The sequence below is a fragment of the Bos grunniens genome, chromosome 14, assembly GCF_055505025.1.
Source record: "Bos grunniens cultivar Pamir isolate PY7600 chromosome 14, Bosgru_T2T1.0, whole genome shotgun sequence".
NCBI lineage: Eukaryota > Metazoa > Chordata > Mammalia > Artiodactyla > Bovidae > Bos > Bos grunniens.
This window is the reverse complement of record NC_141178.1, coordinates 78,995,001-79,022,496: the sequence shown is the minus strand read 5'-3', so window position 1 is coordinate 79,022,496 and position 27,496 is coordinate 78,995,001. Positions and strand designations below refer to the sequence as shown.

Genomic DNA, 27,496 nt, shown 5'->3' with positions numbered 1-27,496 from the left:
TGAGCAGTAAATTGTGGAAGCGTGAAAAAATTGCCATGATTAGTTTTAGTAATGTTTTGAGAGGTAATTTACATTTTCATTAAGTGAAAGCTTTTAAGAGTTTCACCGTGTAAGGGGTGGGGAGAGACATTTATTCTTCAAATGAATCAAACTAATTTCTTTTCAGAGCCCATTAAAGTGCAGCTAAATACCAAATATGCCTGTTTTCATGGACAGTATTAATCAGGTAAAAACGCCCCCGCTCCTAGGCTGCGAGTGCCCTCCTGGGGTTGGAGGAGAGCGCTGCTCAAGAAGGACATGTCTGGAGGAGTCCAGACCTGAAGGATGTTGGCACCTCTGCTCCTCACAAAAGTCATCTCGGAAACTCTGAAGCCAGGGCCCCTCGCCTTGGACTCCCAGTGTAGACCGTGAATCTGCTCTGCCAGCTGGTTCAGTGATCAGCTCCCTGGGGGTCCAAGCCAGAATTGTTGTCCATCTTTGTCCTTGAGATCAAATCTTAAAGTCTGCTCAACCTCCAAGGTCCCTCTTTGGGAAGATTCCTTCAGTCTCTTGTACCCTGGTTGATCCCTCTCTGCTTCGACTTAATGGGCTTCCCAGGTGGCTCAGTTATAAGGAATCCGCCTGTCAGTGTGGGAGGTGCAGGTTTGATCCCTGGGTCAGGGAGATCCCCTGGAGGAGGAAATGGCAACTCCCTCCATTATTCTTGCTTGGAAAATTTAATGCACTGAGGAGCTTGGGCTGCAGTCTACAGGGGTTGCAAACTTGGACACAACTGAGCGACTGAACACACACACACACACACACGCACACACACACACACACTGGTTTTTAATGCCTGTCCCTTTCTTCCTCACCTTCCACCCCTCTAGCCCACTCAGCTGGCAGAAAGGATTTGTGTTGGTTCTCTGCAGTGATCCCTGTCCCTGTGAGAATCACTCATTCCCCGTCTGAGCATCCTCACTGCCTGTACACACGTGTGTCCCTCCCCGTCTCGTGCAATTCCCCCACCCCTTTGCTCTGGGGACCTGCATTTGGGACTCTGCATTGGAGGACCCAGCCCCAGGCTCCCGGGAGCACGCTGTCTGGGATCTGAACTTGCCTGGGAGTTTGAAGCCCAGCATCCCCCATCCCCACCTCTAGCCCTTGCCACGAGCCTGTGATTATCAGTGCACATGTGTGGAGGTGTGCTCCTATCGGGGGATGGGACAGGCTGAGATGTAGTTCCCTCCCCTGCAGGAGCAGGCTGGCGCTCCCTTTGTGGGGACCTTTGCTGAGATGCGCCTCTGCCTGCCTTCCCCACTTTCCCTGCCCTGGGTCCCTGCTTCCCCAGTCTCATGGGACACATGTGTGCTAAACCACCTGTGCACAGGTCCTCATCTCTGCATCTGCTCTTCATCATCTGTCCCCTGAAACCACTAGAAGTGGTACAGCTGCTCCTTATCACATGGGAGGCAGGGTGTGGAGTCAGCCAAACCTGCGTTCCCCTGCGTTCCGGGTGACCCTGTGCCAGCAGCCTCTATAGAAATGACCCTGAAGGACCATCTGGGGCATCAGTGAAAGTACTGTGTGGGGGTATTTAATGGGCTTCCTGTCGCCTGGGAGCCTGCATGTATACCCACTCATCAGAACATAACGTTCTCGGTCACCTTTGTACCACATTTGTCAGGAGGAGTCCCCTAATCTGTCTACCCCACATTTAATGAGCTTCCAGCAGAGGTACTTACAAAGCATCAGACCCTGGTTCCTAGAGCTGGCTGTGTGTGAGGCACAGTTAACACAGAGCTGGATGGCTGAGGCTGCTTTCCTGGAGCTCCAGGACTGGGGTGGGAAACTGAAGGGAGAGTGACAATCACGAATGACAAGGTGTGTGTGTGTGGGCTGTGACCTCAAGGCAGCCTCCCTGGGAAGGCTTGACTGCCATCTTCCTGGCCGGTCTTCTGTGAGCACACCTGACTTCCAGGTGTCCTGCCTTCGGTCCAGGTCATCAGTGCAAATCTCTCTGTGTTCAGAAAGTGGGCAGAGTCCCGCCACCAGGTCTGCACAGCCTCAGCTGCCCGGGTGCCTCCCTCCCCGCTGAACAAGGCTCCTGGGCCCCCTGCTGCCCCCCCACCCCCCGCTCAGGCTGCAGCACCACCAGGGTGCACCCACATCTGGGTGGGCACACCTTGCACCTGGGGAACCATGTTTCAGGGAAACACACCTGGAGAGAAAGGTGAGGGAGAGGGCAGGGCCCTGGAAGCATAAGCCAGAGAAGACACATGCATCAGATACACATGCCTGTTGCTGATGAAAGAGAGAACAGTCTTTATCTCTAGACCCCACACATAGGCTAGAGAAGCAGGCAGCTGCATCCCGCACACCCTGTGTGACCTTGGACTCGGTTCTAACCTTCCTGTGTCTCATTTTCCTTCTCTGTAAAATGGCAATGGTAATAATATTAATAACAGTAACTTCTTCATGGGGTTGTGAGCATTTTAATAGGAATACATATAAGTGCTTAGAGGGGAGCCTGCCATCCTAAACCCTCAGTAAATGCTGGCTATTTTTAGTTTTATTACAAAAGCTGGAATCAGCAGACTTGGGTGAAATTTACACGGACTGAAATGTTAGTCCTGATGGGTTTTATGGTTTACTCAGTACCTGTTTCTCTGCCGCCTCCTATGTGTCAGGCACTGTTTCTGGAGCTCTTGAGCCTCCAGATGCCCAGCTTCTGATGTTATTATCTTCAGAAGCAGTGAACGTCTCATCCTTAGAGGCTTCATGCAGAAGTTTTCACATGGCAGAAGACAGTGGCTAATGAAAAAGAACATTGCATGGTAGTGTACCTATATTATATGCAGTCATTCCAGTCTTTTTTATTTTTATTTATTTACTTTAAAAACATTTATTTATTTGGCTGTGCCAGTCTTAGTTACAGCATGTGGGATCTAGTTCCCTGACAAGGGATCAAACCCCATTCCCCTGCATCAGGAGCTTGGAGTGTTAGCCGCTGGGCCACCAGGGAAGTCCCCAGTCTTTTCTAAAATAAAGGGGAATTATTATTATTATCATTATATACTTATAGGAATAAATTAATCCTCAGTATGGAAGTTGACGCTTACGTTTACACACCAGAGTCCTGGTACCATGTTGCTTCTTTATTCAGTTCTGGCTCCCTGGTGCCTGCCGGAGTGCCTGGGACACAGTTGGCATAATAGGTACGCTTATTGTGTTAGTAATAAAGACCAGAGGGCAGAGCTTGGGCTTTAATGAAAGGAACAGGGAGGCTGAATTCCACGCAATTAAAAAAATTATAATAATAAGCTTTTGAAGCCTCAGTGAACAGGTTGTTTTGAAAGGAAGCATTTCAGTGGGAAAGGATACTGTTTTGAGATCTTGATAGTCAAGCAGTTGTTTAAAAAAAAAAGATAGTGAAAGTGAAGTCGCTCAGTTGTGTCTGACTCTGTGACCCCATAGACCGTAGCCTACTAGGCTCCTCTGTTCATGGGATTTTCCAAGCAATAGTACTGGAGTGGATTGCCATTTCCTTCTCCAGGGGATCTTCCTGACCCAGGGATCGAACCCGGTCTCCCGCATTGTAGGCAGACGCTTTACCATTTGAGCCACCAAGGAAGTCCCCCTTCCCCCCAAAAAAGCTGATGATTATTTAGAAAAAGCCCTGAAGTATGCAACAAAGGCTGGATAACTTCTTTCTGACTCAGCCAAGTAGTCACTGAGGGTCTGAGAATGGACCACGGGGTGTGGAATTTGGAGTAACAATGTGAGGGGTCTTCAGGAGCGGGTGGCAGGGACTGGGGTTGTTCAGGACCTCTCGAACCACTGCAGTTTCTCCCACTGTGGCCCAGGGACCTCCTCTCACAAGATCCCTCGGGACTCACAAGCAGTCAGTTTCTTGATCCATCCTGCCCCGCCTCCTAAGTCAGACTCTCAGAGTAAGATGAAATGATACGTGGATAAAATGCTGAAGAGGAAATTCACAGGGGGGCACACAAGAGCAGAACCTTAGAATTCCATAATTGCAGCTAAGGAGTTGACGCTAATGATGGATAATTGAATGATTTAGTCTTCTTCCTTTGGTGACTTACAGTTACAAGAAGAGATGCTGAAGTCTTAACACCTTAATGTGAAAGACAGGTCCCTGAGGATGGGCCCAAGCAGCAGAGGGTCTTTATTTCCCGTCTGCTGACAGGTGCACTTTTATCCATTTCCTCTGGAGAACAATGCGATCATGAAATGAAAAGGAATATTTTCTGCTGAGCTGGCTGAGGCTGATAGACAAGTGGAATAATAACTGCCATAAACTGCAGGAAGCCTGCTTCTCTTTGGTCCAAACTCTCCTAAATGTCTACCCTGACTTGGACATAAGCTCTCTGTTTACCATGATGAATGATTAAGTCTGTCCTATAAATGGGCTTCCTAGATGGCACAGTGGTAGAGAATATGCCTGCCAGTGAAAGAGATGCAGGAGATGAGGGTTCGATCCCTGACTCGGGAAGATTCCCTGAAGGGGGGACGTGGCAACCCACTCCAGTATTCTTGCCTGGAGAATCCCATGGACAGAAGAGCGTGTTAGGATACAGTCCACTGAGTTGCAAAGAGAAGGACAGCCCTGAGCACACACACACGTCTTGTCAATATTCTCACGTGTAGAATGAGGGAGTCTGCAGCCCCGTTTACATATGGATTTCTTTTTAATTCAAGGGAGCACGCAGAGGAAGGGTCAGATGCATCAGAACCTCTGGAATAGAGGGAGGAGAAACATGCTTAAGGGTACAGCTCCTGCTGCTGGAGCTTCTGCACTCTCCACGCAGAGCCCCAGAGCCATTTCGAAATCCCCATCCAGGCTCACTCTAGCCTTTTATAGAGTGCCTTTGATTCATGGTGCTATTTCTGTGCACCCAGTTAAAAAAATATATCAGGAAAATGTTACTTGAAGCTCCACACAGAGCAAAATTCCTCCACAGGTGCCCAGCCATTTGAATAATATCCATTTGAAAGCAGAGTGAGGTTGTCCTGGAGAGGGGTTACTGGATCAGGCTTTCCCACCCATGGGCTCTCCATGCTTCTGTCTAATAAGCCTTTCTTTCCATTACAGCCCCAAATAAGAGGATGGATAGATGTTAGAACTGCTCAGGCAGGAAAATGAACAGAAAATTGCTGTCTTACCTTTTCATATCTGTATGGTATTTGGACAGTTACAGAAACAGGGTTTCCTGTTTTGTCTTTGTAGCTACTTGTGACGATCATAGGAAAGGCTGTGAGGAATGCATGACCTCTGAAGGGCATGGCCTTTTACTCAGAATGTTCCTGAAGGAAAAGCTTGTTTTTCTTTACTCCATAATTATTTTTTTCTGTAATAATACATCCACTTTAAGTAGATGGTGATTTTCTAAAAGACTACTTGGCTTGATCCCAGACACACACATTCTCAGGGAAACTTGGAAATCTAAATGCACAAAGCCATCCAGACTAGAATTTTTTTTAAAATTATTTTCCTGATGTGTGGCTAACTTGCAGTTGTTAATTTCTGCTGTTCAGCCAAATGATTCAGTGATACACATGCAGTACATGCATTCTTTTCCACGCTCTTTTCCACTATGGCCTATCGCAGGATGCAGAATAAAGTTCCCTGTGCTGTGCGCTGGGACCTTGGTATTTATGCATCCTGTATATCGTAGTTTTCATCTGCTCATCTCAGACTCTCCACCCATCCCTCCCCCGGGCGCCCACAAGTCTGCTCTCCGGGTCTGGGGGTCTGTTTCTGTTTAGCAGTAAGTTCGTTTGTATCACATGTTAGATCCCACATGTAAGTGATATCGCATGGTGTGTGTCTTCAACTTCTGACTTTTTTCACTTAAGTGAAGTAATGATAATCTCCAGATCCATCCGTATTGCTGCAAATCAGCCCGAGAATTTTTCCATCCAAGTCCATTGCAGCGATTTCTCTCCATCCCTCTCAGACTCACCTCACTTGCAACCATTGCCAAAGGCCGGCCTGCATCACCTTCACAGAGAAGCCAGGGTAATGTATTTTACAGACAATTCAGACTATCAGGCCCCTACTCACAGTCTGCTAATGATGGCGATGATGATGATAATGACCCAGAATGCTTACTGTGTGCTGGGCACGGTTCTGTTCTTTGCATGTATTACATTTTCTCACTTCTCACAACTCTACAGGGTGGGTATTATTCTTATTGCCACTTTACAGATGAAGATACTGATGGGAACACCTGGGAAGAGGTGGGTTCAGGATCCCAGCCGAGAGATCTTCTGCATCACATTGCTTCTTGCAGACCTGGGAATAAAATACAAAGTCCTTAGCAGGTCCTGGTGGCCCCGTATGGTCTGATCCTTGACTTTGCCCTTAAACTCATCTTTTGCCCTCTTCCCATTGCTCTTACTCTTCCTTAAATATCAAGCTCATTCCCAAATCAGAGCTCTGAACTTTGGGGGTCCCTCCCCCTGGAAGTTGGTCTTTCCTCTCCCGGTCTTATCCTGGTTTGCTTTCTCAATGAATTCAGGTCAGGTCTCTGCTCAAATGTCACCTCCTCAGAGAGGCTCCTTGCTCATTTTTAAAAAAAAAAATAGATTTCCTGTTGTAACTTAATTTCTTATTCTGCTTTATTTTTCTTCAGACTACTTCAACTAGTTTTATTACATATTTATTGTCTGTGTCTCCTCTACAATTTAATAATAATGCTACTTTTCAGTAAATCATCATGGAGTGTTTTCTATGTGCTAGGAAATAGAATGCTTCAAATGTGTTTAGTATTTATGGGAATGGATGTACTTTATTATCACACTTTTCCTTAGTGATAAGTTACATGAATAAGCCCTGTTTTATAGAAGAGGAAATTGGATATGGAGCACCTAAGGACTGGTTCAAGGTCCCCCAGGTAGTGGTTCGTGCAGCAGGATTCAATCCCAGTGAATCGGACTCCAGAGTCTGGTGGGTCCTGTGTGTTGCCTGCTCCACCCGCAGTGCTGATGGCAAGACTTGGGCTGAGCATCCGCTGGAGGAAGATGTCAGCTGTGCTGATGCATGGTCTTGCTACCCAGCTGGTCCAGCAGGATGAAGCAGAACTACTCCTTGGACCACTTTTCCATGCCCACCTCAAGTCCTGTCCCTTGAGATTTTCTCCTCTTCCTCATGTCTCTTGGGTCCCTTCCAAGCTCACAGACCCCATTCTGGTCATGCTCAGTTTTCTTTCCCCGCCTCACCCTTCTCCTAGCCTCACTCCCTTCACCCTTCAGCCCTCATTACCCCCATAGATGCTGCAGTAGCAAAGTCAGACCTTCAGGGGCTGCCCTGCCAGTGCCCCATGGATGTGCTTTTAGGATGCTGTACGTGCATGCATGCTACATCGCTTCAATCCTGTCCGACTCTTTGTGGTGCTAAGGACTGTAGCCCACCAGGCTCCTCTGTCCATGGAATTCTCCAGGCAAGAATACTGGAGTGGGTTGCCATGCCCTCCTCCAGGGGGTCTTCCTGACCCAGGGATTGGATTCACTTCTCTTATGTCACTTGAATTAGACAGGTGGGTTCTTTACCACTAGCACCACCTGAGAAGCGCCACCCAAAATACTGTACATGTCATCTCAATTTTACTTTCTAAATATTTTCAGCGTTTTTAAAAAAGACACAATAAGCCAAATGTTTGTCATTATTTTAATGAATATTTATGCCTGGAAGACCTATTGAAGAGCATGAAATAGTGGTTACAGTCTATTTGGGTTCAAATCTTGGTTCCTCGCCTTTGAAACAGTGAAACAAGTGCCTAGTGCCTCATTTCCACGTATGAAAACAACAGCAAGACCAGAACGTCTCTCACAGGGTCTGCTTGAAGACTCGGTTAGGTGATGCTCATCCCTTACAAGCAGCAGCAGTATTCAAGTGTCAGCTCCTTTCCTCCTCCTGTTCTCTCTCCCATATTTCAGCTGTGCGCTCCTGCAGAACTGACTTGGCAGGGACATCCATCTTTCATTTGGCCCGGTATGTACAGATCTGACATGTGACACCATGTCCACAGGCTCCTCCTTGTAGCATCATTGCGAGGGGCAAAGTGATTCAGTGTAACTGCCTGAAAGTGAAAGTGAAAGTTGCTTGGTTGTGTCCGACTCATTGCGACCCCATGGACTAAACAGTCCATGGAATTCTTCAGGCCAGAATACTGGAATGGGTAGCCTTTCCCTTCTCCAGGTGATCTTCCCAACCTAGGGATCAAACCCAGGTCTCCCGCATTGGAGGTGGATTCTTTACCAGCTGAGCCACAAGGGAAGCCCAAGAATACTCAAGTGGGTAGCCATTCCCTTCTCCAGCGGATCTTCCCACCCCAGGAATAGAACTGGGGTCTCCTGCATTGCAGGTGGATTCTTTACCAACTGAGCTATCAGGGAAGTGGGTTGGCCTTAACTTCCTGAGGAGGCAGACGTGCCCTGGTCCTCCAGTCCCCAGATGGGGGGTCTACATCATGCTGTTTGAGTAGGTGCTCTATTTTTGGCTGAAAGAAGTTACTCCTCTTTTCTCTCCTCCACTGGAAGTGGTGTAAATAGAGACTGACTTCACAGACATCAGTTCGGTTCAGTTCAGTCGCTCAGTTGTGTCCGACTCTTTGCGACCCCATGAACCGCAGCATGCCAGGCCTCCCTGTCCATCACCAACTCCCGGAGTTTACCCAAACTCATGTCCATTAAGTCGGTGATGCCATCCAACCATCTCATCCTCTGTCGTCCCCTTCTTCTCCTGCCCTCAATCCTTCCCAGCATCAGGGTCTTTTCCAATGAGTCAACTCTTCGCATGAGGTGGCCAAAGTATTGGAGTTTCAGCTTTAGCATCAGTCCTTCCAATGAACACCCAGGACTGATCTCCTTTAGAATGGACTGGTTGGATCTCCTTGCAGTCCAAGGGACTCTCAAGAGTCTTCTCCAACACCACAGCTCAAAAGCATTAATTCTTTGGTGCTCAGCTTTCTTCACAGTCCAACTCTCACAGGCATAGCTTTCTCCAAACAACTGTATGGATGCTCTCTCCAAAACCCTTTCTTCCCTCTCCACCTGATGCCATATTATTCCCCTAGTCTAACTGAGGAATTTAGATCGGTGGTCTCACCCACTCCGTTTGCGAGCTGTGCTTTTGAGTCTAGCCTTTGACATTGGTTTGCAGGGTGTGTTGTGGTCTCTGTCAAAATTTAATTTTAGTAACCCATAAGATGCCTCTTTTTACCTTTAGACGGTACACTTCCCCCACTCCAAATTAAGTGTGCCATATTCCTTTCGGCTTCTGTTTTTTCAGTATTTATGACATTATAACTGAATGGTCACTTGAGCATTTCTTTTTCCCCGTTACCCTAGTATAAGTCTTAGGAGGACAGAAACTCACTTACTGACACCACTCACGCACCTGCTATCACACCTTTGTGATCCAGTGCGGGTATGTTGAGTCAGTGGACTGATGGATGGGTGAAAGGATGAGTAGGTGAATGCCAAGAATTCACATCACTTCCAGACCTCATTGAAAGATGCTTTCCCTTTCATCTAAATCCTCTTTGAAAGCTTCACCTGAACATGTTCTCCAGTATTGATTGCCTTGGTTTAAAGCAGTTCAGGTCGATATTATTAAAGTTTAAAACACGATAAAAGTCATGACTCCTGAAAATGAATGTTCTTGTTTATCTTCATTGAAGTCAATGTACTTTGCCTCAGCCTTCTGAAATATGTGCCAATGGATGACCCATATTTTCATGGATTGGTAGCAATGACAGTAATGAATTTCTATTGATTTTGCAACTGAATATACCAGGCACTGTGCTAGGTATTTCATAAATACTATTTTATCAATCCTCATAACAATCTTTGGAGAGAAGTTATCTCTGTTTCCATTTTCAAAGGAGGAAACCATCTCAAAGATTTTATAAATCAGTAGAATCAAGGAGTCAGGCATTTCTGAATCATTGCCACAGTGAGTGTTAATTTTGTTTGAAGTGGATAACTTGACCTCTCTATTTTTATTATTTTTAGTAATGGTAAAAGGAGAAAGAAATTTAAAAAAAAATTAAAAAGCCAGTAGGTTTAAGTATTTATACATTTTTTTCAAGCCCAAAATGTATATTTTTAAAATTTCACATTCAATAAAAGTCAACAAAAGAAGATAGATTTCCTAGGTCTATTTGAGCAAAAAGAACTTATCTTTTGCAGAAGATTTAATGTAGGAGATTATTCAATTAGTCAGTTCTACATCAGCTAATATCACAATATTCAGAGAAATGCATTGTGTTATGTGAGCTTGTAATCACAGGTCTGACAATGTTTAGGGCGATTAGAGAGCATTTTCTGGGGAAGGAGATGGTGAGCAGAAGTGCGTCTGGTCTCCAGGGAAATGGGTGTGGTCTCCAGGGGAGTGGGCGTGGTCTCAGGGAAGTGGGCGTGGTCTCCAGGGAAGTAGGTGTGGTCTCAGGGAAGTAGGTGTGGTCTACAGGGAAGGGAAGTGTCATACCAAGGAGAAGGAACGGCAGGGGCAAAGGTGATGTGACAAGGAGGGTGGCATTCAACTGTGGCTGCAGGAAAATGAACTAGGGAGCCTGGAAGGTGATGAGGCTAAAGAGAGGCAGGTGGGCTTTGAGGACTATATTAGGGGGAAAAAGCTTTCCCTTTATTCTGGTTTGAAGCAGAGGAGCAGCTTGGTTCTATTTACATATCGAAAATACACTTCTTTGGAAACATTGTGAAGCTTTGGAACCAGAGACAGGTTGAGCAGACTGAAGGCAATTGAACTGTCCAGGTATGATGCCAGCTAAGAGTGGGCAGGTTGGTTGGTGGTTAGGATAGAGAGAAGTGAGCATTTAATGAGGATCACACGTGGAAGGCCAGGGAAATGGTGACTGTCAGATTTCTCGTTCACACGACAGGCTGGCTCATAGAGCCATTTACTAAAATAAGGAACGCCGGATGAGAAACAGGTAGTTTAACATTGAAACAGGTAGTTTAACATTTTTTTTTCCCCTCTAGTTGGGGTTTGCAGAATTCACTTTTGGAGAAGGAAATGGCAACGCACTCCAGTACTCTTGCCTGGAAAATCCCATGGACAGAGAAGCCTGGTAGGCTACAGTCCATGGGGTCGCAAAGAGTCGGATATGAATTTACTTTGGAACATGTTAAGTATGTGGTGCCTTTGAAAATCCAAACAGAAGATCACAACTAGATAACCGGCCTTAGAGGTCTTGAACATTGAGAAGTCTGGGTGATTAATAGATGCATAGATTTCGTTGGCTGGCTATGTGCTACATTTTATGTACAGGACTTAGAGAATGCGTGAAACAGGCAAATGTAGTTCAGTCACAGGGCTTACCTTCTGTTGGAAGAGAAGACAGTCAATATGCCTCCAATGGTACCGTAAGCTTTGAGGTAACACCAACTACCATAAGGGAGGTAGGGAGTGATGCTGAGGATGGCAGAGAGGCGGCTGTGATAAGGAGGCAGAGGAAAGTTACCCAAGCATCAAGAGGAAACTGGTGGGACTTGATCTAACCGAGACAATGGGAAGAGAGTATTTTAAGGAAGAAGAGTTGACCAACTTTGCAGAATGCTTCTGAGGATTGAAGTACAATGTGCACTAGAACTTTCCTGAAAATCTTGCAGGCAGGTAGAGCATTCATCACCTTGATAGGAGTTCTTTGGGCGGTGAGAAGGGTCCAGAAACTATATTTGGGGGAGACACTGAAGTGTGAGTAAAACGATGAAGAAATGGAGACAGTCAGTAGGGGCATTCTTTGGGTAAGTGTCACTGCCGCGGCATGGAGGCAGACAGAGAGGTTGCCAGAAGGGCTGTGAGTTTGGGCTATTTGTATTTTATTTCTAAAGAGAGAAAGTTGACTTCATTTCAAAGCCATTGGGAAGGATCTAGTCTGGGAGAAGTTAAACCCGTAAAATAAAGTAGGGAAAGTCATTGAAATTCTCTAGTCATTAAAGGTTTTCTCAGTCCCAGTCCAGTGGCTGCTGAGATGAACTACAGGATGACTGAATCCCAAGAAATGCATGCAGACGTGTAAATAAACACTTAGGAGCTGATGTGTGATCATGGGGCTTCTCAGGTGGCACTAGTGGTAAAGAACCCATCTGCCAATGCAGGAGACATAAGAAATGCAGGTTTGATCCCTGGGTTGGGAAGATCCCCTGGAGGAGGGCATGGCAACATGCTCCAGTATTCTTGCCTGGAGAAAACCCATGGACAGAGGAGCCTGGTGGGCTACAGTCCATAGGGTCCCAAAGAGTCGGACAGGACTGATGTAACTGAGCATTTGTGATCATTGGACATGTGCTGCTATGGTGGCCCAGCCTTGGGGGAGGACGTCCAGCAGTGAGCTGCCCCCGCCCCCACATCCTGACCCCAGCTCACGCCAGTTAGGTGATTGTGGTCGTGGCACACATCAGTGGATTTGCACTATCCTCTCTTCACCAGGGTGGAGATGTTGAGAAAAATGAGCCTGAGAGAAGAGGCCATCTGGTAATTGAATCTAAAGCTTCAATAATTAATTCTGAGGCTCTAGGCCTAGGCGTGCATTGATTTTGGAGCCAACTGGCTAAGCGTTGGCTGACACCCAGCCAGGTGCTGCTGGTCACCTGGATGCTCTTTATAGAATTTTGGATGCTGTTTTGGATGCCATTTATAGAATTTGCTCAGACACAAAGGCACTAAAGCATCCTTGGAAATAGTCCTTTGGTGCCCCACTGAGCATCGAGGGAGGGCACTGTGGGACGGGAGGAAGGCCCTGAACTTGGAGGTTGAATTCTGGGTCCTGATACTAGTTCTGCCCTTGGGCTGGGTCTGCCATCTTCTTGAGCCTCCCAGTTCCTTTCTGAAATAGATTTACAGAACTATGTTATTTTCTCTTTGCTCTTAGTCCCCGTATTTGTGTGTAGATTCTCGTCTGTGAAATGGGTTTATAGAGCTATGTGCTTTCCTTTTAGCTATTAGTCCCCACATTGATGTGTGGATTCTCGGACTTAGGATAGTGGCTCAGACGAAAAAAGAAAAATTTGCCTTCCTCAGTGAGGACTCAGTCTACCTTTGGGGGTAGCCAGGCAAATGCTCTACCTGCATGTGGGTGAGGATGAGGCGGTGCCAAGTTGAATGAAACAGAAGGTGGGATATGCACAACAAAGGTGTGAATGTGGAAGGATAAAGTGTCTTGTTAATACAAATAATGACACCAGTCACCGTCTTATTTAACTTTCACCATAACGCTTTAGAAGAAGAGATTTTCATGGTTAGTTTATACATGAAGAACATTAGGCTTAAAAAGCAAAAATAATTTGCAGGTGGGTATATAATCAGAAAAACGGAAAAATGCTGATTTGGAAAGATGCCTGCACACCTGTGTTCATAGCAGTACTATTTACAACAGCCAAGATATGGAAGCAACCTAAGTATTCCTCAGCAAATGAATGGATGAAGAAAAAAAAATGTGTATATATAGAGCGATAATGGAATATTATTCAGCCATAAAAAAGAATGAAATTCTGCCATTAGCAGCAATGTGGATGGACCCAGGGAATATTGTCCTTCATAAAATTTGTCAGACAGACGAAAACAAATACTGTATGATATGACTTAGACGTGGAGTCTAAAATAATGATACAAACAAATAAGCAGAAACAGACTCACATTTAGAAGACAGAGGGAGGAGGGAAGGGAGGACAGACAAGATACGGGTTTGCAATTAACATACATAGGCTACTCTGTATAAAATAAATAAGAAACATATAGTATAGCACAAGGAATTGTACCCACTGTCTTGTAATAACCTATAATGCAGTATATACTATACACTATTGGAGGAGGAAGTAGCAACCCACTCTAGTATTCTTGCCTGGGAAATCCCATGGACAGAGAAGCCTGGCAAGCTATAGTCCATGGGGTCGCAAAGAGTTGGACACAACTTCATAGCTAAACACACAACAGCTATATGCTATAATTCAGTACATATTTTAAAAGAATTTTTTTTTTAAAGGCAAGTGAATGGAGAGTGTGAACGTGAATGCAGATCTGATGTCAGAGCCTGGGCTGCTTGTAACTACACTGAAAGTGAAAATCTCCATGAAGAGGTGACATTTGCGAAGAGACACAGGGTTTTGAGATGAGATCCAGGCTATCAATTCACTTAAAAGAGAGTAGTTTTGTGCCTTTTATGCCATGCTCCTTCCTAGAGGCCTGGCGCCTGGGGTATCTAGTGATGGAGATGTTTTGAGCCGGAGAGAGGAGAGCTGGCCCTGGGGTCATTCCCAGTCACACAGACTCGGCTTCTATGTCCTCACGCATACGAGGGCTCTTGGTGCCAATGCACAGCTGAAAGAAAAGATGCTGATGAACAGAAGCTGCAAGACCATCTATGTCCTGGAGGACAGGCTCTCAGGTGTCTCTGGGCTGACACTGAGTTTAGAAGGAAAAGGACTGAGGCAACAACAGCCTGAGAAATCAAGAAGGAAAATGCCTCTAGCTGCAGGGCCTGGTCTCAACAGGAAGGCTGGGCTGACCCCCCACATGGTATGGAGATGCCGTGCTCGTGTTAACCAGGGGATGTGTTCAGCCAATGCATCTGGTAGGAGCAGTTGTCAGAGCAGCCACTGCCCTCCAATTTCTAAGCTGCCCCTTCCCTGGCCGGTTAGCCTGGCCCCTTGCCCAGACCCTGGCATCCCTGTAGTCCGTGGCCCATGAATAAAGGCTTTGTGCCTGGCACAGCAGATGGCCTGCAGGACACTGCTCCTCACTGTGCCTGGAGTGCATTCTGATCAGTTGGTACCCGTCCAACGGACAGGGTCCATGCCCTAACGCACAGGAGGCAGGAGTCTAAGCAAGGAGGGTGAGGCATCGGAGGAGAGTCCAGGTGAGAATGGCCTTGACTGGGGGGTTCAGATCAGTTCAGTCTCTCAGTTGTATCTGACTCTTTGTGATCCCATGGACTGCAGCACGCCAGGCTTTCCTGTCTATCACCAGCTCCCGGAGCTTGCTCAAACTCATGTCCATCAAGTCAGTGATGCCATCCAACCATCTCATCCTCTGTCACCCCCTTCTCCTTTTGCCTTCAGTCTTTGCCAGCATAAAGGTCTTTTCCAGTGAGTAAGTTCTTCTCATCAGGTGGCCAAAGGATTGGAGTTTCAGTTTCAGCATCAGTCCTTCCAATGAATATTCAGGACTGATTTCCTTTAGGGTGGACTGGTTGGATCTCCTTGCAGTCCAAGAGTCTTCCCCAACACCACAGTTCAAAAGCATCAATTCTTTGGCACTCAGCTTTCTTTATAGTCCAGCTCTCACATCCTTACATGACTTGGGGGTAGCTCCACTCATTCACAACTTAGGCGGGGGACTGTGGTGGGGTCAACCCTTGGAGAGAGTTGAGGCCTGAGGCTTCAGAGAGCTTGCTGGACTGGTCAGTCTTGGCTCAGCCATAGCCCTGGAGCTGGTCTTTTGGAGGGAACTTCAATGTCTATGGAAAAGAAAGGCAGAGTGACCACCCATTCTTATCTACTGAGCAGTGCCTCCAGGGACACCCTGATATTTTCCTAGTAAATCTCAACTGCCCCTTCCATCCATGGTCTCCCATCAAGGACCAGGTCACCTTGGGCTGGAGAAGGGCTCTGCGCTCCCTGGAACACGCCAGGACCATGGCTGGGCGGGGACACTGCAGCTCTTACAAATATTTGATTAGCTGCAATTGTGCTATACTTAGTTCTCCTTGCGAAGCATATGGCTGAGACAGATGGCTCGGTCAAGACTGAAGCACATAAACAGGGCTCTTTGCCTCCCATTTGCTGGGTCTCCTGATGACTTTCTACCAGTATGGGATTCAGAGTTAGAAGAGGGAGCTTTGCTTCTACTCTTCTCAGAAAACCCCAGGCTGTATGTTTCAGGCAGACTTAGTGCCGGCTGTTTGTAAGGGAGCAGGGTAGGTGTGGGTGACAGGTCATCATGAGGACAGAGCAGGAAACAGAGCCAGCTTCTGGGACCCAGCTGCTGGAGCCCAGATCTAGTTCATGTCCACAAATGTTTATGAAACACGGCTGCCAAGTTCTCAGGAATTGGATCCCTCAGCCTTGGTCAGTCATGCGTTTTATAAATATTTGCCCAACTTGGACACCAGGAAAAGAGTTGCTTCTGTGCTGCGTAAACCCTTACCTGGACTGCAAGCCTCCAAAGTGTTCACTTAAGGCCGGTTCCACCATAGTAAATAATTTAGATTTTATTTCAAGTGCGATGGGGGTTGATGAAGTCTGGTTGAGATTTTACAGTAATCAACTGAAGAGTAGTAATAGTAGAAGTAGAAATAAAGTTTTCCATGTTGTCTATTGAGAGAAAATTATGAAGTGACCCAGAATGGGTTCATCAGAACCACATTTTGAATGCAAACTCGCAGGATTTGTGCAAGATTGGATACAAAGCTGAGGGAGGCAGAGGAATCGATGAAAAGTAGGAAGTGTGTTACTCTTTGTGGTTAAGTTTTTGGGTAAGGGACACATGCGGGAAACACAACCAACTGAAGGCTCTGTATTGGATTATGTAAGTTTATGGTGTGGATTTGACACCAGAGGAATAATGTCAAGTGAGCAAGGGATCAGGTCTGCTCGAGAGAGCAATGGAGCTGGAGTCAGACATTTGAGGGCCCTGAGCTTGTAGGTGGCATATTGTTTTGTCTTGGATTGTTTAATCGCTGAGTTGTGTCTGACTCTTTGGAGACCCATGGACTGCAGCACACCGGCTCCTCTGTCCTCCACCATCTCCTGGAGTTGTCTCAAACTAAGTCCATTGGGTCAGTGATGCTATCTTACCATCTCATCCTCTGCCATCCACTTCTTTTGCCCTCAGTCTTTTCCAGCATCAGGGTCTTTTCCAATGAGTGCCATATAAAATCTTGGAAACAGTGAGACCTGGAGGGAGGTTACAACCCAGAGACAGGAGGGGCAGGAGAAGCAGGAGATTCCTAGGGGGAGTTGGGGGATGAGAGGGAAAGCATGAACTTAGCTACTTTCAGTCAGCAGGCAAGTGGGGTGAAATAAGGAGTCTTCATCTGTCCATCCTGTTGAGTCAGATCTTTATTATCATCTTTTGTCTGTGAAGGAACTAAGGCTGGGAGAGCTAACATCTCACCGAAGGACTCCCAGCAAGTCAACAGGGAGATCCCCGATGCTCTGTCTTTCCAGGCATCACCCACTGCCCTGGTCCAAGCCCACTCTCTTCCCAGCATCAAGAAACAGTTGAGGGGACTTCCCTGATGGTCCGGTGGTTAAGACTCCACGTCTCCAATGCAGGGGACATGGGTTTGATTCCTGGTCAGGGAGCTAAGATCTCATGAGCCTCACAGCCAAAAAAAGACAAGAACAGTTCAGATATTATGAAATGCAATGAGACATTTGTCCATCTGATCATAATAAAGATCCAAACGAAAAAGAAACAATTAGGGGTCTCCATCCCACTACCCCAAGAGTTCTGCTAGAAGCTGCTGGAATTCCTTTCTGGATAATGTTTTATCATCGTATCAGCAATACCCTCCTCCCCCATCCAGTGGTGTATTCACTGCCATCTCTCCCATGGTGGCTTAGTCGCTCAGTCGTGTCTGACCCTTGTGACCCCATGGACTGTGGCCCACAAGGCTCCTCTGTCCTTAGGATTCTTCAGGCAAGAATACTGGAAGGGGTTGCCATTTCCTTCTCCAGGGGATCTTCCCAACCGAGGGATCAAACCCAGGTCTCCTGCACTGCAGAATCTTTACCGACTGAGTTACCAGCGAAGCTCTGCCTTCTCTCCGAGTGCCTGTTAACATGCCTCTCTGCACAGTAATCTGGGTATTCAACCCTCCCTACCCTTGAGCACCCATCCCCCATCACAGGGGGAGGAAACCCAGTTGCAGACCAGGTACACTCCTGTTAACAGGTGTGTGAGGTACACGTGACAGTGGCCTGAGAAAATCCGCATCTTGGAACTCTTTCCATTTCTTGTCTTTACAAAAGTGAGAGGGACAAGGCCGTGGACTGGGCTCTAATTAGAATACAAACGGAAACACCTGAGACTGCAGAGGGTTAGGACGGATCAGAAGGAAGCCCAGCAGGGAAACCACTGGGTGATTGGAGTGTGTTAGAGGTGACCCGCTGGTCTTTTACTTCTGAAATTACATAGCAACACACGTTATTGGCTAATAAAGTGTTATCAAGTGCTGGCCTTTCTGGGCTCATTCTAATAGGTAGGTGACAAGGGTTTATAATTAAGTCATTAAGCCCACTCAGTGTTGATGGGAGGATGCTCATGGCTAAATTACATCAGCAGCCCTTGTTCATTTTCAGCAATTTAAGCGTATTGTTTTTTTCCTGTATTCTTTGGTTTGGTCGCTCTCCTTCTGCAGGGATGGATTTCTGCCAGGCCACAATCTCTGCTTTGCAACTTGAGTTTTCTTGCAGACTAAGATTGGAGTCAAGTGTCCTGGGAACTGAGCTACCCTCAACATAGGGAACCTTCCAAAAGCCGTCCCTCTTCATCCCCGCCCTCATTGATAACTAATTGATTGATGGACTCGGTGAATATTTGTTTGGATATAACACTCAAGCCCCGCTGTTCCATCATGCTAGGACTTCAGTTCTTTTTCTGCAAAACAGAAGTGGGTAACGAGTTGGGATTTTGTGATGGAGTAACATAAGTGTGATGAGAGAAAAAAGAAGTTGGAAAATATTGCATTAAACATTGCAGACCATTCCTTACTGTTGGTGTACCATGATCAGTGACTGGCATTATGTCTAGCATTGCCTGTGGGGTCGTTTAGTTACATAGTTAATGAGTAAATAAGCTCAGAAATGAAAGAATGAAAAGAAACACACTATTTGGAGTCACCATGACATTTGTTGCTGAGGATGTGAGGGCAGGAGGAGAAGGGGCTGACAGAGGATGAGATGGTTGGATGGCATCATCTCCTCAATGGACATGAGTCTGAGCAAACTCTGTGTGTGTGAGTTGCTCAGTCGTGTCTGACTCTTTGCAAACCCATGGACTGTAGCCCACCAGGCTCCTCTGTCCATGGGATTTTCTAAGCAAAACTACTGAACTGTGTTGCCATTTCCTTCTCCAGGGTATCTTCCCGACCCAGGGATCAAACCCAAGTCGCCTGCAATGAAGGCAGATTCTTTACCTTCTGAGCTATGAGGGAAGCCCTAACTGGGAAATAGTGAAGGATAGGGAAGCCTGGCGAGCTGCAGACTTGGGCACGCTTAGTGACTGAACAGCACAACCACAGTGTAACATAGCCCTATGATCCTGAGTCCCTCCAAAGGAAGTGAAGAACTCTCATCCTCAAGGTCAAGTGAGAGTATCTTATTCTCTGGAGAAACAGTGACCATCTGGTTCAGGCGGCTTTTTTCTTCTGCCTGTTCTTTGAAACGGTTGGAAACAATAACGAAGCTTGGCTTCAGGGTTATTTTATATTATTATTATATCCCTTATTATAAAGAAGGGACTTTCTGTTCTTCCTGTTCCTAGAAATGGCCAGCAAATAATCTAATGTAAAGAGTCATCATCCTTGTCATCTTCATAATACCAGGAAATCTGTTGGGTTTTGAGAATTTCACAGTTAAACACACACTTCTTTAATCCTCGTCTCATCTGGACCTGACACTGATTGTGTCAAATAAGCAGGGCATGACTTTTGCCTCATTTAAGCTCCTGTTTACTGTCCTGCCCGAGGCCACACAGCAAGAAAGTAGCAGGGGTGAGTCTAGAACATCTGTGTTTGCTTTACTGAAGGAGAGCCTGTTCTAAGCCATAAAAAATTCAAGGTCATGACCTTGAGTTGTTCATAACCTTGAATTGTTCATAATCGGACTTGGCTTTTACAACTTCCCTGAACTCTAATATTCTGGAAAGTTGTCCCACGTGAATGTGGCCTGGGTTACAAGAAATATCATGACAACTTCTTAGCATCTTTGTTTTCAAATAGCCTAGACCTCACCCAGACATCGTCAGGCCTGGAGGGTTGGGAGGGTTTCCCCCAGAGTTTTGACTGCTTAGCACAGACCTGATTCTCTGGGGGGCTCCTGTGTGCAGGCAGAGTCATGGCCATCTGCTTGGAATGGGAGAGGGAGCTCAGGCCACAAGCCAGTGCCCTTGAGAGCATCCTGGCTTGGACTCTGGGACAGAGGGTCTCTGCCAGATCAGCAGCACCTGTGCTTTGTAATCTGTGCTCTCAGAGCCATGTGGGGCTGGAGGGAGATCTCTGCAGAGGGAAGGTGGTTGTTTGAGTTGTAGGCATTTAGAGGCACATAAATATGCAAAGTATTGATATCACTCATTTTTGGGGAAAAGAAATAGCAGAACCCAAAAGTGTTTTACTCTTGCTTTCTGGTTTGAAGTTCCAGATTGAACTATTTCCTTTGGACAGTGGGAGTCATTGGAAAGCTCCTCTCCTTCATCTACCTGCTCACTTGTTTCTACTTGTCTCCCCTCCCTTCTGTTCCCTTCTTTTGATCCACCCACCTTCTTTCCATCAATCTTGTTTTCCCTCAAAGTTCTAACTCTTCTTGTATATCCTCATCCATGATATTGATCCTGACATGTAAAAAATGAGACACATATTTGGGAAGACTCTAAGCTACATCTTCTCATTGGACCAGTGGTCTGGTCACCAAATATGCAAAAGGCGTCTAAAGATAACCTCTAGGTCTGTCCATGTTGCTGCAAACGGCATCGTTTCATCCTTTTTTATGGCTGAGTAATATTCCTTTGTGGTTTCTCTGGTGGTTCAGAGGGAGAGAATCCGCCTGCTGTGCAGGAGATGAGGCTTTGATCTCTGGCTCAGGGATATTCCTTGGAGGAGGAAAAGGCAACCTAATCTAATATTGTTGGTGGGAAAATCCCATGGACAGAGGAACCTGGTAGGCCCAGTCCATGGAGATGCAAAGAGTTGACCCTGACTGAACATGCGTGAAATATTCCATTGTATATTTGTACCACATCTTCTTTATCCATTCCTCTGTTGATGGCCATCTAGGTTGCTTCTGTGACTTGGCAATAGTGAAATAAGTCAGAGAAAGACAAACATCATATAAAATCATTTATATATAGAATCTAATTAAAATGAGGCAAATGCACTTATTTATAAAACATAAACACAAATTTCGAAAACAAACTTATGGTTAACAAAGGTCAAACATGGCTGGGAGGGATAAATTAGGAGCCTGGGATTAATATTCACTACTATATATAGAATGGATAACCAGTGAGACCTACTGTTGTAGCATGAGGAACTCAATATTCTGTACTAATCTATATGGGAAAAGAATCTGAAAAAGATGAATATATGTATATGTATAACAGAATCACTTTACTGTACACCTGAAACTAACACACTATTGTAAATCAACTATATTCCAAAAAAATTAAGAAAAAAGTGAGTCAGAATATTTGAAATAACACTTGGGATATGCCAAGACATGTTCTTTTCACTAATGTAAAAATATTAAAGTGTAGAAAGAGGAAATGAGCATCATTTCAACAACAACAAAAAACAGTTGAAAGAGAAAAGTGACTTTTACCCAGCAGCTGGGAAGGGGCAGCCTCCCAAAGTCTGAGCAAGGTCTTTCAGCACAGAGAGAGCGGGCACCACCTTCACCTCTGGGTGCCCAGTACCTGGTGCATGAGAGGGTGCAGAGCACCGGGTGTGAACGAGCACCCTCTGTCTGCCAAGGAAGGTTCCGTGAACTAGCAAGAGAGCCAATCATAGAAAATTCAGGAAGTGGCCTTGCAGAAAGTCAGGAAGAGGGAGCCAGGATAATGAGCAAGGTGTCCAAGTGTGGGTTGTCATTGTCGACGAAGGGAGAATCCTGGTGGGAACAAAGCTGGCAGGCACTGTCACAGTGATGCCCACAAGCCCAGAGGGTGCCTTGTGATCAGTGAACCTTCCTTGGCAAGGAGGCACTTGTTTATGCCCTGGTTACTAGTGATGAGAAAATGCCACAGGTCCCACAGGGCATCAGAAATGCCTCATCCTGGGCTTAATGGGGCATCTTGGGATGTGAGGGTCTCCTGTAAATACTGCTAAGTCCTGTTTGTCAATCTGCTGAAAAATCAGAGGAGCTCAGTCTCACGTATGTAGCCATTGGAAATGCATTCAACAGAAAGGGGCTACGACTTTTCTCAAAACACAATTGAAAAATCATCCTACTGTATTTTGCATGTCAGCCACGTGCCTGGTCTTCAGATCTTGATTTATTTTATCCTCTTTGGTCTACACTGATCACAGAAGGTCAATGTGTGGAGATGCCCATTTTTCACGTGGAAAGCTGCTCTTACAAGGAATGATGTCACTCGCCCAAGAAGGCAAGTGATTGAACTGTTTTGCTGGCTGTCCCTCCAGGTATTAGACGGCTCTCCGTTGCTCTGACCTTCAGAGTATTTACTCCATCCATCCTTGGGCATGATGTCAGTCTGACTTATAGATCAACCTGGCCTTGACAGTGATAGAGAAAGGTCTGGTGCAGCAAATAAAAACAGAAAGGCACTTGCACACAAGGATCATTTCTGTTTAAAAACCACATCAATTTGAATCCAACAGGTCTAAATAGGGCTGCATTGAGCCAGTAATTTTATTTCCTTCATGATGAAGTGCCAATCTGAGCAGCCGTGGAAACAACCTGGGATTTTACATTTCTTTTTTTCTCCCTCCTCTGAAGCAACAAGGCAGGTGTGCAGTGTCACTGTGCATGGGGTGGCGGCCGTGACCGTGTGTCCCTGTTTCTGAGGGACAGTTTGAGCCAGCTGGGGACATTGCACAAGGCACTCAAGCTGTTTCCCCTTGCTGGTTGAGCTCATTTTTTAAAACATTTTCTTGCTTCCTTTGGCAGTCACATTAGTTGTTTCTCAATAGAGCTTACCTTTTGCTAGGAAACGGGTGTGTTTAAAAATTAGGCATTTATTCATTTTGGGTTGCACTGAGTCTTTGTTGCTGCACGGGCTTCAGTTGCGGTGAGTGGAGGCTGCTCTGCATTGCGGTGTGCAGGCTTCTTATTGGGGTGGCTTCTCTTGGTGCAGAGCACAGGCTCTGGGTGTGCCGGCTCCAGTAGCTGCAGCAGGCTCAATAATCGCGGCGCTTGGGCTCTCAGTAGTTGTGGCACGCGGGCCCCGTTGCTCCGTGGCATGTGGAATGCTCCCGGGCCAGGGGCCGAGCCCGTGCCCCCTGCATTGGCAGGCAGACTCCCACCCACTGTGCCACCAGGGGAAGTCTGAAATGGGAGCATTTTGCTCATTCACCAGAGACTTCTCTTCCCGGATGTTATACATAGACCTGGGGATGGGTCCACACAGCACCTCCTCCTGTAGCAACCGATGGGACACCTGCCTCCTCCTCTTTGCACCTTGGTCTCTTCATCTGTGATGAGGACTTACCCTAGCAATTTTCTGTAAGGACTAAGGAAAGAAACACATTTAAAAAATATGTTGGAAGCTGTGAAATACCACTTGTTTGGCCATTATTATGAATGCATAATGATTACTTTATATAAATATTAATATTATTGATTTTAGAAGATTTCTAGATTTTTCTAACTGTGCAGTTTAAGTGATTTGGAGGAATTCACCCATTTTTCTCTCCATAGTAATCCTGATCAATGGACACAGGAAGATCCTGAAATTCAACTTAACTCTGAGTCAGTGTTTAGGGATTAGGGTACATTTAGAACCCATTCTAGTATTCTTGCCTGGGAATCCCATGAACAGAGTAGCCTGTGTAGGGTCATAGACAGAGGAGCCTGTATAGGGTCATGGACAGAGGAGCTTGTATAAGATCGCCAAGAGTCGGACATGATTGAGCACGCACGCACAGAATGTATCAGAGGACATGAAGTTGAACAGATTCCTTAATAAACTGGATATCTAGTATAATGAGAATTAACACATTTATCTAAAATGAAAGACAGATTATCCTTCATATCTTGTGTGGTATGAAAGCCACATTTTCAGGAGAGAGAGATTCTGTGGGCACTAGGGCATCTCTGGAGAAGGGAGGGCAATTTCTGTCTTTATCTCTGTGTTATTACCTCTCAGAGAAGGGGATTAAGGAAGACGTTATGGAGGAAGGGGTGTGTAAGCAAGAGAAGAATTTCACAGGTACTAATTTCTAGCCAGGGGCTTCCCTGGTGACTCAGATGGTAAAGAATTTGCCTGCAATGTGAGAGACCCAAGTTTGATCCCAGCATTGAGAAGATCCCCTGGAGAAGGGAATGGCAGCCCACTCCAATATTCTTGCCTGGAGAATTCCATGGGCAGAGGAGCCTGGCAGGTTGCTGTCCATAGGGTTGCACAGAGTTGGACACAACTGAGCCACTAACACTTTCTCACTTTCACTGTCCAGCCAAGGAGCATTGCCCACGTGATGGCAAGTGATTTTGCTAAGATCTCATGACTTACAAAGGATTGAACAATGTTCTTTCTGACATTTGGTGACCATAAATCTTCCATGATGGAGTCGTGTTCATCTGTAGACCTTGGTCTTTGGGAATTGAAATGCAGTTTGGGGCCACTGCTTTCCTTGAGCTGGACTGATAGCCCAAAAGGCTGAGGATCCAGGGCAGGACGGGAGTTCATGGGCTTCTACCGGTTCTTGTTTTGTAGACAGCAGCAGCCCACACTCAGCCTGCGTCCACGACAGCACCTTGCGCAGCCGGGTCTTCCAGATCTTATATAGGAACGAGGAGGTGCCCATCAATGATGCCGTGATCTTCCGAGCTCATCTGCTCTTAGACGGTGAAAGGGTAAGTCCTGAGCCTACCACCAGCCACAAGTGCTGAGTCCTCCTGTGCCTTTTGTACCCATTGCTAGGAGCCTGCCAAGTCGCTTCAGTTACGCTGACTCTTTGCAACCGTATGGACTGTAGTCTGCCAGGCTCCTTTGTCCATGGGATTCTCCAGGCAAGAATACTGGAGTGGGTTGCCATGCCCTCCTCCAGGGGAATCTTCCTGACCCAGGGATCAAACCCATGTCTCTTATGTTTCCTTTATTGGCAGGTGATTTATTTACCACTGTGCCACCTGGGAAGCCCATTGCTAGGAGAATGGGGCGCAAAGAAGATGCTCTGGGTTTGTTCTGAAATCTGACAGATCAGGACTTGGGATTTTAGAGCATTCCTGCACTTCCTGATTTAGCCAGTTTTGTACTCATGCTTTTGTTCGTTTACTTGCTTGTTTCATGTACCAAGTGAATCCTGTTGACTAACTTGCTGGGTCTCTGTCAGTGGGTCAATCAGCAAGTGTTTGCTGAGTACCTACTTTGTGAAGGGATGTGGGGCAGGCCCTCAGATGATGAGAAAGCCTGAAGAAGGCACCAGGAGTACTCCCTCAAAGGATGGATGCTTCATCAGAAAAAAGACATACAGACAGGCACTGGTAGCTGGAAAAGACTCTTGAGAGTCCCTTAGACTGCAAGGAGATCAAACCAGTCAATCCTAAGGGGAATCAACCCTGAATATTCATGGGAAGGACTGATGCTGAAGCTGAAAGTCCAATACTTTGGCCACCTAAAGTGAAGAGCTGACTTATTGGAAAAACTCCTGATGTTGGGAAAGACTGAAGGCAAAAGGAGAAAGGGGTAGGAGAGGATGAGATGGTTAGATAGCATCACTGACTCAATGGACATGAATTTGAGCAATCTCCAAGTGACAGCGAAGGACAGAGGAGCCTAGCGTGCCGCCGTCCATGGGTTGCAGAGTCAGACACGACTTAGCGACTGAACAGCAACTAGTAGCTGAGACGCATGTGCCACTGTATCTGCAGATGAGCACAGGGCACGGAGGATGGAGGGGAACTCTGCAGGGAGACATTGATGCCTTCACAATGAAGCCGGCTTTGAGATGCCAGGACTAAGACTTCCTCAGACTAAGAGAAAGATGAAGGGCATCCCATACAGGGGGAACAGTATGAGTCAAAGCCCAGAGGCCTTGGAGCCAGGCATCCCTGGAGAGGGTGCCACTAGAACAGAGGCCCTGAGGTAGGGATGGGAAGGTGGTGAGGAATCCTGCCGTTACTAAACCCCAAGGTACCCAACCATCATCACTGGTTGCTTTCCTTACGTTCTCCCCACACCTTTGTAAATCAACTCTGTTTAATGAACTGAAGCCATCATCTACTTCTTTCCTGGACTCTGGTGGGTACAGGCCATTTAGGCAAAGATAAGTAGAGGTGGTTTTGGGGGCTCAGGGACTCCCGGTTAGGCTGCATGCCCAAGCTCAGCTTCCCCGAATTCTACTAAGAGAAGGTCACTTGACTTCTCATGGGCCATTGTCCTTTGGCACATTGATCTCAGAGAGCTTCATGGACAGAATGGTTATGATTGGAGGCTGGGTTTTGGACATGACTCAGGTCTCTCAGTCATTATTCCATCTGAATTCCATCAGACTCTCTTTCCTGCCCCTGTGAGTTCAAATCTTTTCAAGGTTTGCACTCAACACTCGAGTTGAGATCACATGAGGTCGCCACAAGCCAAGTTCTGAGCATGAACGGGGCATGTTTGCCAGCACTTAGTCCTGTGTTCATTTTGTACAAGACGTTGTTCCTATGGAACACTGTGTTTTCTTCTGTGTGGAAAGTCACTTATCTTTACTAGCTAATAATTTATTATTGTGTTGGGGTTAATCTTTATGGCAGCAAACAGTGTTATCATTAATCATTGCATCTGGATGAGTGACAATTAGAGTTAATTAGATACGTTCATAAAAGCTGTATCTCTGGAATGGATGTGTTAGCTCTAGGGAGTGTCTGTTTATGGTAGCCAAAGCATTGCGTATGGCCAGGAGGCCAGAGTTCATGGTCACACATGCACACAGTCCTGGGTGTGAGCAGTAGGCGTATGCAGTGCTGACACAGGCAGCACACAATTTCCTGTGCTACGGTAAGTGCAGAATGGCCTTTCTTCACACACTTTTATGTGCTTTTTCTTGCATAGTTACACAAAAGCAGTGATCTATGGAGTACGAGTGGGCTTCCCCGCTGAGTGGGCACAGTGGTAAAGAATCTGCCTGCAGTACAGGAGCCACTGGAGACTCGGGTTCAACCTTTGGGTTGGGAAGATCCCCTGGAGGAGGACATGGCAACCCACTCCAGTATTCCTGCTTGCGGAATCCCAGGGACAGAGGAGCCTGGTGGGCTACAGTCCATGGGGTTGCAAAAGAATCAGAACGACTTAGCAACTTAGCATGTAGGCAAGGAGTGTAAGCATAATCATTTTACCCCCAATTTACAGATGAAAAACAAACTTAGGTTGGTTGGCCCAAGGTCACACAGATGCTAAAAGACAGAGCAAGATCTGCACCCATGTAACTTGGCTTCCAAAGCTGCTTTCTTATCCCCTCAGCTGTGGTACGGCTCAGAAAAGAGGTTCATAAGGGAAGAGAAGACACAAGAATTACTACTATAAGTGGAGTTGAAATCAGTTACCTTAAACTGTACAACCCACAACACAGGTTAGGCTGAGGGAGAA

The 27,496-nt window shown here is 46.3% G+C and overlaps 1 protein-coding gene across 1 annotated transcript in view; it reads left to right on the top strand.

Annotated features, from left to right (window-relative positions):
* FAM135B (family with sequence similarity 135 member B) overlaps positions 1 to 27,496 on the top strand; it is a 225,651-nt gene that overhangs the window by 112,359 nt on the left and 85,796 nt on the right. Inside the window, exon 4 of the mRNA XM_086335602.1 lies at positions 24,638 to 24,777. Within this exon, the coding sequence (XP_086191728.1) occupies positions 24,638 to 24,777 (140 nt within the window). The remainder of the gene's footprint in view (positions 1 to 24,637; positions 24,778 to 27,496) is intronic.